Raw genomic sequence first — 14,890 nt, 5'->3', positions numbered from 1 at the left:
AAAAAACAAACAAAGGATTCTCAGTAAGGTTTATAACCTGTATAAATGGAGAAAACCTTAACAACAGCATTATGGTTGTCATCATCAGTGTTAGTAATGTCTGATTATAAATGAGCTTTACAGAGGAATTTCTTTTTTCCAAAGGGGGAAAATATTCGCATTGGCAGGATAATGAAAATATAATTTTCCCGTACACAGAAAAATGTTTAATTATTAAATTAAATTGTTAATTATTAAATTAAATTTAATTTAATTTAATTTAATTTAATTTAATTTAATTTAATTTAATTTAATTTAATTTAATTTAATTTAATTTAATTTAATTTAATTTAATTTAATTTAATTTAATTTAATTTAATTTAATTTAATTTAATTTAATTTAATTTAATTTAATTTAATTTAATTTAATTTAATTTAATTTAATTTAATTTAATTTAATTTAATTTAATTTAATTTAATTTAATTTAATTTAATTTAATTTAATTTAATTTAATTTAATTTAATTTAATTTAATTTAATTTAATTTAATTTAATTTAATTTAATTTAATTTAATTTAATTTAATTTAATTTAATTTAATTTAATTTAATTTAATTTAATTTAATTTAATTTAATTTAATTTAATTTAATTTAATTTAATTTAATTTAATTTAATTTAATTTAATTTAATTTAATTTAATTTAATTTAATTTAATTTAATTTAATTTAAAATTTAATTTAATTTAATTTAATTTAATTTAATTTAATTTAAAATTTAATTTAATTTAATTTAATTTAATTTAATTTAATTTGATTTAATTTAATTTAATTTAATTTAATTCAATTCAATTCAATTTAATTTAATTTAATTTAATTTAATTTAATTTAATTTAATTTAATTTAATTTAATTTAATTTAATTTAATTTAATTTAATTTAATTTAATTTAATTTAATTTAATTTAATTTAATTTAATTTAATTTAATTTAATTTAATTTAATTTAATTTAATTTAATTTAATTTAATTTAATTTAATTTAATTTAATTTAATTTAATTTAATTTAATTTAATTTAATTTAATTTAATTTAATTTAATTTAATTTAATTTAATTTAATTTAATTTAATTTAATTTAATTTAATTTAATTTAATTTAATTTAATTTAATTTAATTTAATTTAATTTAATTTAATTTAATTTAATTTAATTTAATTTAATTTAATTTAATTTAATTTAATTTAATTTAATTTAATTTAATTTAATTTAATTTAATTTAATTTAATTTAATTTAATTTAATTTAATTTAATTTAATTTAATTTAATTTAATTTAATTTAATTTAATTTAATTTAATTTAATTTAATTTAATTTAATTTAATTTAATTTAATTTAATTTAATTTAATTTAATTTAATTTAATTTAATTTAATTTAATTTAATTTAATTTAATTTAATTTAATTTAATTTAATTTAATTTAATTTAATTTAATTTAATTTAATTTAATTTAATTTAATTTAATTTAATTTAATTTAATTTAATTTAATTTAATTTAATTTAATTTAATTTAATTTAATTTAATTTAATTTAATTTAATTTAATTTAATTTAATTTAATTTAATTTAATTTAATTTAATTTAATTTAATTTAATTTAATTTAATTTAATTTAATTTAATTTAATTTAATTTAATTTAATTTAATTTAATTTAATTTAATTTAATTTAATTTAATTTAATTTAATTTAATTTAATTTAATTTAATTTAATTTAATTTAAAATTTAATTTAATTTAAAATTTAATTTAATTTAATTTAATTTAATTTAATTTAATTTAATTTAATTTAATTTAATTTAATTTAATTTAATTTAATTTAATTTAAAATTTAATTTAATTTAATTTAATTTAATTTGATTTAATTTAATTTAATTTAATTTAATTTAATTTAATTTAATTTAATTTAATTCAATTTAATTTAATTTAATTTAATTTAATTTAATTTAATTTAATTTAATTTAATTTAATTTAATTTAATTTAATTTAATTTAATTTAATTTAATTTAATTTAATTTAATTTAATTTAATTTAATTTAATTTAATTTAATTTAATTTAATTTAATTTAATTTAATTTAATTTAATTTAATTTAATTTAATTTAATTTAATTTAATTTAATTTAATTTAATTTAATTTAATTTAATTTAATTTAATTTAATTTAATTTAATTTAATTTAATTTAATTTAATTTAATTTAATTTAATTTAATTTAATTTAATTTAATTTAATTTAATTTAATTTAATTTAATTTAATTTAATTTAATTTAATTTAATTTAATTTAATTTAATTTAATTTAATTTAATTTAATTTAATTTAATTTAATTTAATTTAATTTAATTTAATTTAATTTAATTTAATTTAATTTAATTTATACATAATATATGCAAATGATATGTTAAATATTCTCAAGAAATCTAAACCTTTTGCGTACGCAGATGATACTGCAATCGTAGTAACTCATCGATCTGCACAAGATGCCACAAAAATACTACAGGAAGAATTAAATCACATTACGAAATGGTGTCACGACAAAGGATTGTTAATAAATGCATCCAAAACAAAAGCAATCCATTTTAGACCACGACACATTCAAAAAACTAACATCCCGGTGATATACCACGGATTGGAATGCGTACATAGATATATTAATCAAGATAATGATGACATATGTTCCACATCTATAGAATTTGTAGAATCATACAAATACTTAGGAGTTCATCTGGATACGCATTTTAAATGGAAGGATCACATAAACTATATTCAGAAAAAACTACGCCAAACACTTTTCTCACTCTATCACCTCAGCAGATGCTCACCATACAATGTCGTTAAACAAGCATACCTGTCAATAGGAGAATCTTACTTGAGGCATGGGATAACTGCTTGGGGAAAATCAACACATACGAAAACATTACAACGTACACAAAACAGACTTATTACATTACTGTACAAAAACTACAGATTTCGACACAATAACTGTCACAGAAACCTATACGATAACAACCAAAACAAAATTTATAAATTTCTTCAAATTTTAGATATTGATGGAATATATAACTCTACCATAATAAATGAGTTCCACAATGATACCTCACTATTGAAGCCCATTAGTCATATGGTGAATACACGAAGTAGAGCTCAGGGTCGATATACAGTACCACGTTTTAGGACAGAGTATGGAAAAAGCAGCCTGGAAGTTTCGCTACCAAAAATACTGAACAAGATGCCGAATACATTGATCTCAATAACAAATGAAAGAAGAAGGAAGAAGAAGATAAGGAAATATTTTCACACATAAAGCTTTAACTTATGGAAGCCAAAATTAAACAGCTGAGCTGAATTATAATGATGTTGTTACTTTTTGTTATATACAATTAAACTTAAAATTTAATTAACCTGCAGACAAGCCTTAAGGCTTCGTGGGATTTTAGAATTAAGGATGAATTGTGAATGATTTATTTTGATCAATAAACTATTGTTTCACATAAAAAAAAAAAAAAAAAAAAAAAATTTAATTTAATTTAATTTAATTTAATTTAATTTAATTTAATTTAATTTAATTTAATTTAATTTAATTTAATTTAATTTAATTTAATTTAATTGGATTTAATTAATTTTAATTTAATTTTGTTAATGCAATTAAAAAAATATATTATTAATAATTAAAAAAAAAATTATAATTAAAATTAATTTTAAATTTATTTATTTATATTATTAAATTAATTTAATAATTATAATAAATGTAATTGATTGATAATAGATTCATTAGAGCGTATAGCAATTTTATTCTAGGGTGGTTGGATATTGACCATAGATTTTTCTATCTATTTATAGCACAAAACATTTTGAAAAATATTTACTTAACCTTTAGAATGAATCCCACGTACCCAATGATTACCCATAAACCATGACTTCCCTCCATCCTGTCAGTCATAACCACATACATAGATATCAAGTAAATGGCAGAATATGTCACACCCACCTGTGTGGAGATAAGGTTGCAAGGAATTTCATTAAAAACCAACAACAAGAACAAAACTTTGCACTAGGCAGACAGTCTGTCTCCTAAAGACATATAAAATGTTCTGGGGCATTTGCAAGAATGTCATGCAATGGTATATGCTTTTGTTTGCATTTTGCTTCCTTAGTTATTTTCTTGGGGGGGCTTCTTATGCAAAACATTAATATATTTCCAGTTCAAAACAAATGATGGGAAATATAAGAGTGAATAAAAGATAGGGAAGTAGGTATACCAATATCGCCTTAAGAATTCCCAAAATGAAGAAAAAAAATCCCACAAATATATAGTTTGTAGAAAACTTATTATATTAGCAAAATATTTTTATTTAATTTCCAAAAAATATTTTATTTTATTTTTACTGAAGAAATTCCCCAAAAAAGACAGCAGTGGCATCCCTAATCGTTAGCGCCTTTGATTTGTGGTTGTATTTAAATGAATTAATTATTCATTATCTTTTGTTCATTAATTTTGCCTCATCCATGATTGAATTGTTTCTATCGTCAGTATTCAGTCATCCGTGTTGAAACTCTATGGCGTTTATTCATTTATATTAATTAATTCATTTGCGTTTTTGCTACTATGATAGTTCTATTATTAATATGTCATCGTTTTTGTTAATTTTTTAATAATATTGCTACTCGAAAATTATAGCCAAAAAAAAGGTTAATGACATTGTTTGGTGATTAATGGAGCAAGAGATTACGAAAAAAAAAATGAATATAGAAGATATACCAAGAATAATATATACATACATTTAAACATAAATTAATAATTTTTAAATTAAATTATCTTTTTTAATTTAATTTCATTTAGTTTAGTTTAGTTTAGTTTAGTTTAATTTAAATTAATTTAATTTAATTTAATTTAATTTAATTTAATTTAATTTAATTTAATTTAATTGAATTTAATTTAAATTAATTTAATTTAATTTAATTTAATTTAATTTAATTTAATTTAATTTAATTTAATTTAATTTAATTTAATTTAATTTAATTTAATTTAATTTAATTTAATTTAATTTAATTTAATTTAATTTAATTTAATTTAATTTAATTTAATTTAATTTAATTTAATTTAATTTAATTTAATTTAATTTAATTTAATTTAATTTAATTTAATTTAATTTAATTTAATTTAATTTAATTTAATTTAATTTAATTTAATTTAATTTAATTTAATTTAATTTAATTTAATTTAATTTAATTTAATTTAATTTAATTTAATTTAATTTAATTTAATGTAATATAATGTAATGTAATTTAATTTAATTTAATTTAATTTAATTTAATTTAATTTAATTTAATTTAATTTAATTTAATTTAATTTAATTTAATTTAATTTAATTTAATTTAATTTAATTTAATTTAATTTAATTTAATTTAATTTTATTTTATTGAATAAAAAATTATAATAATTTAAATTTTTCAGTTCAATTCCCCTATGTTGTCACACAAATCAAGATGACTTCTTATGTTGTACCCACATCAATGTATAGATTTTTGTTTTTGATTTATTTGGAATTTGGATATTTGTGACTCATAGAAAATTTGGATTATTTAAATTTTATATCATTCCATTTTTTTGTTTATTATGATCGAGTCATTAGATTGTCGGTGCGATTGTTTTTTTTTTATATTTATTATTTTCTTGTTTGAGATTTCAACTAATTTGTCGCGTGTCATAAAAATTTGTGTTTTTCTTGTTGTCTATTTTAATGTAGTAAGCAAACAAGCAGTGGCACTAGCAACCAAAAAAAAATCCAATCACTTCAGTCATTTTTATAGTCATTTAATGCGTTTTTTTCTGCTATATGTTATTTTCTCTCCTCCATATAGTTTTTATATTTATGATTGGCGAAAAAAGCCAAACACTACTAGCATGGGGGTGGACTGACTTGACTGACGGAATAGCTGGATGTGAAATTTCGAGACTCACGGGACCATTTGATATAAGACGTGACGATGCTAGTTCTATTACTTGCCATAATTATTAGCAAAGTGAATCGAATATAGACAAAAATCACACAAGTTTATGGAAGAACGAACGGACAAAGGGTATACATAAAGAATTGACAAATTGCTTAGGGGAAAAGAGGGATAGATTTATTTATATAATTCAATATAACGAACTGAAATTATCAACAAATACATTTGTAATTAAATAATTTACATTTAACGAATTTAAAATACATGAAATATAGCGATCTAAACTGAAGATCATCACCTGTGTTATAACAAGGGACTGAATAGTCTCAGTGGGTCTAACATATCGGGCTGCCACTATACCTAACTTAGCCTAGTTTAGTTAATTAAATTTTATTTTATTATTTAATTTAATTTGATTTATTTTAATTTAAATTAATTAAATTAAAATTAAATGAATCTAAATTGTATCCAATTTAGTAAAATTAAATTAAATTACATTATATTGAATGAAATTAAACAAATTTAAATTCAATAAAATAAGTAAAAAAAACACAAAGTTGTATATTTGACTTTAAAAAATAATAATCTTAAGATGTTACGAAAAGCGTTTTGTTTATTTATTATGACTTAAAACTTGAATTCTCTTTTTTATTTACCTTATAATAAATAAAATATTAACAAGTTAAAAAATTTTTCTAACTTAAATTAAATTAATTTATTTTATATTTTTCTCACTCTCATAAATTAAATTAATTTAATCCAATTTTAGTTACGTTAAATTAAAATATACAAAATTAAATGAAATTACAGGAAGTTATATATTTTTTGTACATATTTATCTTAATTAGAAATTAAATTTACTTTACTTTAATTTTTAATTAGTACAATTATTTCATTTGGTTAAACAAAATTTTATTTATTAATTTTTAATTTATTTAATTAATTTTAATTTATTACTTTACTTTACTTTATTTTAATTTAACCCAATTTAATTTAGAGTTTCATTTCAGAATTTGAACGAAGAAGACGTATATTTTCCTACCAATGAAAATTATTTTAATTTAATTTAATTTATTTTGGAATTTATATTCAATAAAGAGAATTAATTTAATTTAATTAATTAGATATAATTTATTAAATTAAATTAAAATAATTTAATTAAAATTAAATTATTAATTAAATTAAATTAATTATTAAATTTAATTAAATTAACTAATTATTAAATTGAATTAATTAAATTAATTAAATTAAATTAAATTAAATTAAATTAAATTAAATTAAATTAAATTAAATTAAATTAAATTAAATTAAATTAAATTAAATTAAATTAAATTAAATTAAATTAAATTAAATTAAATTAAATTAAATTAAATTAAATTAAATTAAATTAAATTAAATTAAATTAAATTAAATTAAATTAAATTAAATTAAATTAAATTAAAAATTAAATTAAATTAAATTAAATTAAATTAAATTAAATTAAATTAAATTAAATTAAATTAAATTAAATTAAATTAAATTAAATTAAATTAAATTAAATTAAATTAAATTAAATTAAATTAAATTAAATTAAATTAAATTAAATTAAATTAAATTAAATTAAATTAAATTAAATTAAATTAAATTAAATTAAATTAAATTAAATTAAATTAAATTAAATTAAATTAAATTAAATTAAATTAAATTAAATTAAATTTAATTTAATAATTAAATTAAATTAAATTAATTTAATTTAATTAAATTAAATTTAATAATTAATTAATTCAATTTAATTTAATAATTAAATTTTTAAATTTTTAAATTTAATAATTAATAATTTAATTTAATAAGTTTATTTAATCTTATTTTATTATCCAGAAAGCTATATAATGACTAAGAAGTAAGGCTAAGTGCCTTTAATCTCTTGGCGACGCGGCGGTATCACCCAGAGACCTTTGATGCTGTGAAATTTTTTCGAATTTGATGGGTCGTAAAATAGAGACAAGTTTTGTTTTTAGGTAAAAATCATAAAAACTTAGTCCTCTTAATGCAAAACTACATCTGCTGGTATCATAATAATATGTGTCGCTATGGTTTAATAGAGATGACTAATGTCACGTGGGCATTCTTTCTTAAGTCTAGGGAATTTAATTCTTTGTTTTTATGCTTGAATATTCGTATAAAGGTGCTTGAAGAAAAAATGGGAAAATTATCCAAAATTTCAGTGAAATACAATAAAAATACAAAACATGTATTCAAGTGTGGGCATCATTGTCACAAGTTTTTTAAAACTATATTTTTTTATATAAATAAAAATTAAATGCCACTGTATCGTTAACACCCCACACACACACACAACACAAAAACGGTTTTGTGAAGAAGGCTTACATACTACATAATTATTTTAAATATATTCATATTTCCATTTTGCCAAAACTCATTCTAATTCCATTTAAAAATTTCAAAATTCACTTTTATTAACTACTCGTATTTTTCACAATCTGTAGGCTTTTTTTGTGACCCTAAAGTTATTTTAATATTTGTTTTTATTTTAATTTATATCATGTATATATGTTTGTGTGCGTGTTCTTATAAAAAAATTTCATGAAACTAAATTGTGATAGTACTGAAGTGTATTGACATGTTGTGGTCTAGTGGATAATAGATGGTTTGGATGTTGTCGTTTTTTTTTTTTTTGGTGGCAGAAAGGGTCAGTGGAGGGGTGGAAGAGTATAGGGAATAGTGCTGAACTAACAAATTAAGACGAAAAGGAACCAGAAAGCACAAAAAATAAAAGAACAAGACAACTTAATTGATTTTCACATACCTGCTGTGGCGAGAGTGTAATCCCAGCTGGTTTCTGGTTCATTTTTGTAAACATTCAATTTCTCCGGCTAAAAAGAGAGAGAGAGATAGAAAAAAACAGAACAAACAAATTACTTAGTGAAGGGCATTAAAAACAAATTATATAAATAAGTTTTTATCACGAACATTTTATTTCTATTCTCATAAAGAATGAAAATAAAGCCGGAACAAATTCCACAATTCGGGATCTTAGGGGCGAATATTAAAGGATGGACTATTGTTCTATTAATAAATTTATAAATTTATTAAACAAAAAGGTTTAATTAATTAACCTAGATTTAATTTGATAAAACTAAAATAAATGAAATAAATTAAAAAAAGCTCTGATAAATTATATTAAATTACATTAAATTTGATGAATTAAAAATCGGACATAAAAATTCACTGAAATAAAATTAAAAAATTAGTTAAAATTAGTTTAGTCAACGCAATGGTTTTAAAGCTGAGATCACAACAACAAATATGATTGAAGTACAAAACAACATTAAAAAAAGTTGGTTGATTTAATTAAATTAAAAAGGCTTATTTTATTAATACATTAGAACCAAAAAAAAATTAATTTAAAATTAGAATTAATTTATTGTTCGAGCTTTATATACAAGAAAGATTCATTCATCTGTTTCCAGGTCTAAAAATAATTATTACAAATTTATTATAAAAAAGTAAATAATATAAAATGAAATGAAATTATACTAAATGAGATTAAATAAAATTAAATTAAATCAAAATTAAATTAAATTAAATCAAAATTAAATTAAATTAAATAAAATTAAATTAAACAAGTATATACGGCCGTAAGTTCGGACAGGCCGAAGCTCATGTTGCCATCCACAATCGAATTACTTGAGTTGCGGTAACGCTTGCCAATGGCAAGGTATCTTAAAACCTCCTAACACCGTCTTCTAAATGCTAAGTAAGTCCATACGTGGTATATATTAAATCAAAAAAGACCGATTAAATACGTCTACAATTCAGTTTGACAAAATTTTGTATAGAAATAACATGTTGACAAAATTTTCTATGGAAATAAAATTATAACAAATTTTTCTATAAAAATAAAATTTTCACAAAATTTTCTATAGAAATAAAATTTGGATAAAATTTTCCATAGAAATAAAATTCTGACAAAATTTTCCATAGAAATGACAATGACCAATTTTTTGTGTTTGGAGATCGGCAATATATAACTATAGACCGATATGGACCAATTTTGGCATGGTTATTAGCGGCCTTATACTAACACCACGTTCCAAATTTCAACCGGATCCGATGAATTTTGCTCCTCTAAGAGGCTCCAGAGGTCAAATCTGGGGATCGGCTTATATGGGGGCTATATATAATTATGGACCGATATGGACCAATTTTGGCATGGTTGTTAGAGACAATATACTAACACCACGGACCAAATTTCAATCGGATCGGATCACTTTTGCTCCTCTAAGAGGCTCCGGAGGTCAAATCTGGGGATCGGCTTATATGGGGGCTATATATAATTATGGGGCGATGTGGACCAATTTTTGCATGGTTGTTAGAGACCATATACTAACACCATGTACCAAATTTCAGCCGGATCGGATGAAATTTGCTTCTCTTAGAGGCTCCGCAAGCCAAATTTGGGGGTCCGTTTATATGGGGGCTATACGTAAAAGTGGACCGATATGGACCAATTTTTGCATGGTTGTTAGAGACCATATACTAACACCATGTACCTAATTTCAGCCGGATCGGATGAAATTTGCTTCTCTTAGAGCAATCGCAAGCCAAATTTGGGATCCGTTTATATGGGGGCTATACGTAAAAGTGGACCGATATGGCCCATTTTCGATACCATCCGACCTAAATCAATAACAACTACTTGTGCCAAGTTTCAAGTCGATAGCTTGTTTCGTTCGGAAGTTAGCGTGATTTCAACAGACGGACGGACGGACATGCTCAGATCGGCTCAGAATTTCACCACGACCCAGAATATATATACTTCATGGAGTCTTAGAGCAATATTTCGATGTGTTACAAACGGAATGACAAAGTTAATATACCCCCATCCTATGGTGGAGGGTATAAAAATAGTTAAAATTAGTTTAGTCAACGCAATGGTTTTAAAGCTGAAATCAAAACAACAAATATGATTAGATTTAGTTTACTTAAATTAAAAAGGCTTATTTTATTAATACTTTTCATTAGAACCAAAAAAAAATAATTTAAAATTAGAATTAATTTATTGTTCGAGCTTTATATAAAAGAACGATTCATTCATCCGTTTTCAGGTCTACAAATAATTATTACAAACAAATTTATTATGAAAAAGTAAATAATATAAAATGAAATTGAACTAAATGAGATTAAATTAAATAAAAATTAAGTTAAATTAAATTAAATTAAATTAAATTAAATTAAATTAAATTAAATTAAATTAAATTAAATTAAATTAAATTAAATTAAATTAAATTAAATTAAATTAAATTAAATTAAATTAAATTAAATTAAATTAAATTAAATTAAATTAAATTAAATTAAATTAAATTAAATTAAATTAAATTAAATTAAATTAAATTAAATTAAATTAAATTAAATTAAATTAAATTAAATTAAATTAAATTAAATTAAATTAAATTAAATTAAATTAAATTAAATTAAATTAAATTAAATTAAATTAAATTAAATTAAATTAAATTAAATTAAATTAAATTAAATTAAATTAAATTAAATTAAATTAAATTAAATTAAATTAAATTAAATTAAATTAAATGTAATGAAATGAAATGAAATTAAAGTAAACTAAATTAAATTAAATTAAATTAAATTAAATTAAATTAAATTAAATTAAATTAAATTAAATTAAATTAAATTAAATTAAATTAAATTAAATTAAATTAAATTAAATTAAATTAAATTAAAAATTAAATTAAATTAAATTAAATTAAATTAAATTAAATTATATTAAATTAAATTAAATTAAATTAAATTAAATTAAATTAAATTAAATTAAATTAAATTAAATTAAATTAAATTAAATTAAATTAAATTAAATTAAATTAAATTAAATTAAATTAAATTAAATTAAATTAAATTAAATTAAATTAAATTAAATTAAATTAAATTAAATTAAATTAAATTAAATTAAATTAAATTAAATTAAATTAAATTAAATTAAATTAAATTAAATTAAATTAAATTAAATTAAATTAAATTAAATTAAATTAAATTAAATTAAATTAAATTAAATTAAATTAAATTAAATTAAATTAAATTAAATTAAATTAAATTAAATTAAATTAAATTAAATTAAATTAAATTAAATTAAATTAAATTAAATTAAATTAAATTAAATTAAATTAAATTAAATTAAAAATTAAATTAAATTAAATTAAATTAAATTAAATTAAATTAAATTAAATTAAATTAAATTAAATTAAATTAAATTAAATTAAATTAAATTAAATTAAATTAAATTAAATTAAATTAAATTAAATTAAATTATATTAAATTAAATTAAATTAAATTAAATTAAATTAAATTAAATTAAATTAAATTAAATTAAATTAAATTAAATTAAATTAAATTAAATTAAATTAAATTAAATTAAATTAAATTAAATTAAATTAAATTAAATTAAATTAAATTAAATTAAATTAAATTAAATTAAATTAAATTAAATTAAATTAAATTAAATTAAATTAAATTAAATTAAATTAAATTAAATTAAATTAAATTAAATTAAATTAAATTAAATTAAATTAAATTAAATTAAATTAAATTAAATTAAATTAAATTAAATTAAATTAAATTAAATTAAATTAAATTAAATTAAATTAAATTAAATTAAATTAAATTAAATTAAATTAAATTAAATTAAATTAAATTAAATTAAATTAAATTAAATTAAATTAAATTAAATTAAATTAAATTAAATTAAATTAAATTAAATTAAATTAAATTAAATTAAATTAAATTAAATTAAATTAAATTAAATTAAATTAAATTAAATTAAATTAAATTAAATTAAATTAAATTAAATTAAATTAAATTAAATTAAATTAAATTAAATTAAATTAAATTAAATTAAATTAAATTAAATTAAATTAAATTAAATTAAATTAAATTAAAAATTAAATTAAATTAAATTAAATTAAATTAAATTAAATTAAATTAAATTAAATTAAATTAAATTAAATTAAATTAAATTAAATTAAATTAAATTAAATTAAATTAAATTAAATTAAATTAAATTAAATTAAATTAAATTAAATTAAATTAAATTAAATTAAATTAAATTAAATTAAATTAAATTAAATTAAATTAAATTAAATTAAATTAAATTAAAATTAAATTAAATTTATTTCAGTATACTATGGAATGATTTTTAAAGGACTTAGAAAACCAGGTCTAGCCAAATTGCCAACGATGGAAACAAGTCGACGTCAATTTCTTCAGCCGAGATAAATTTTAGTTTATGAGAATTAGCTGATTTTAGTTTAGAAAATTTTCATTGCTTTAATAATTAATAAAAATGAGAAAAAAAGGTTTTAAAGAAATGAAGTACACAAGTTTAATATATTCAGTAAAATTTAATTAAAATTCTAGTCATACTTTTTTATTTGAAGTAAGAAATTATATTAATTTATTAAAAATTAAAAATTTAAATAAAATAAAAACAAAATAAATACAAAAAATAAGTTAAATGTAATTAGTTATTATTTTTTAAAGTTTTTGATGTTGTTTAAAAAACAATTTAGTTTATACTTATTAAGATTTTTTGTTTTTTTTTTTCTATTATTTTCATTTAAATATATGCATACATATCGTCCGAGTTTTCTAACTTACCTTGGCAAAATCAATTTTCAAAGTGCAACATCCCGAATAGATATCAGCTCCATTTAAATTTTCTCTGGCTCTGGTGGCAGCTTCCAAATTATCAAATTCAACCATGGCCTGGACACCATTCTTTTTGAATATAACAATGCGCATTACTTGACCATGTGGGACACATATTTTATGCAAAACATCCTGAAAGAAACGCCATAAGATAATGGATAATAAGATAATGGATATAAAATTAGAATAAATATTCAAGAAAAAATAAAAAAATTTTTGGAAAAAAAAGAATAAAAATTCATAAATATCAAAAACTATATTTGAATTTTTATAAGAATTTTATTTAAATTCAAACACGATTGAAAAAGAAGAAAACCCCCCCAGTCACTTAATAAGCTACAATAACAAAAATCCGCAAGACCTATGTAGAGAAAAAATATGCGTATTTTGGCCATGTTAGAAAATGCCGATGTCGATGTTGTTGGCCGAAATACCAATGACACTCTATAGTACATTGCCATTAGCAATCTACATTGGCAGGGATCTGTTATGGTATCTGGCACAATCAATATTTACCGAGGCCATTTGAATTCATGACCACACAGAACACCTTTAATGCCAAATTGCAAATACTTGAGCCAGCGACATATGTATGCATGGGGTGGGGAGGGGGTTGTCGTAGAGTCTATGGCCAAATACCTCTTTGTTCATTACATGGCCTACAAGACTTGTAAGACCATTTGTCACCTGGTCGATTCCCTCCAACCCGATGAAGTCATTACCATTCTTTGGATAGATGGATTTGAGGGACTAGGCCCTGCAGGTGAGACTTTGAAGATGAAGACCCCAAGCAGTTGTATCACAGAGGGGACGGGGCAACATATAGTATGTGAATATACAAAGGGAAAAAATTAAGCCATAAATTGCCTAAGCCTACAGGAAAAAAAATTGAAGAGAAAAACTCTAAGAGCTTTTCTCGAATTGTCAGTCAGATGCGGAAGCCCAACATATCAGAGTACAAAAGGAAACCAAGTGTAAAACTTCACCATTCTAGGTAGGAGACTACAGGAGATAGGGGTTTACGCAATATTTGCAATTCAAGCAATGTTGTGAAACACCTTTAGATTGTAGCTTGTCACAGTTTGCGTTGTTAGCTACAAAATAAAAAGAAAAACAACAACCAGAAGTAGGCTTTAGTTGGTATTGATGGGTTTTATGGGGCTAAGGACATGAAACAAAACAGTGGTCAAATTCTGAATCAA

The 14,890-nt window shown here is 18.3% G+C and overlaps 1 protein-coding gene across 9 annotated transcripts in view; it reads right to left on the bottom strand.

Moving 5' to 3' along the window:
• The window catches only part of sm (heterogeneous nuclear ribonucleoprotein L), a 444,373-nt gene that overhangs the window by 183,404 nt on the left and 246,079 nt on the right, over nt 1-14,890 (bottom strand). For all 9 annotated transcript variants that reach the window (XM_075312812.1, XM_075312818.1, XM_075312819.1 and 6 more), the window contains exons 4-5: nt 13,638-13,820; nt 8,779-8,845 (exon numbers count right to left, since the gene is read on the bottom strand). In XM_075312812.1, the coding sequence (XP_075168927.1) occupies nt 8,779-8,845; nt 13,638-13,820 (250 nt within the window). The remainder of the gene's footprint in view (nt 1-8,778; nt 8,846-13,637; nt 13,821-14,890) is intronic.

The sequence above is a fragment of the Haematobia irritans genome, chromosome 5, assembly GCF_050003625.1.
Source record: "Haematobia irritans isolate KBUSLIRL chromosome 5, ASM5000362v1, whole genome shotgun sequence".
NCBI classification, from domain to species: Eukaryota; Metazoa; Arthropoda; class Insecta; order Diptera; family Muscidae; genus Haematobia; species Haematobia irritans.
This window is presented reverse-complemented; position numbering and strand designations above follow the sequence as displayed.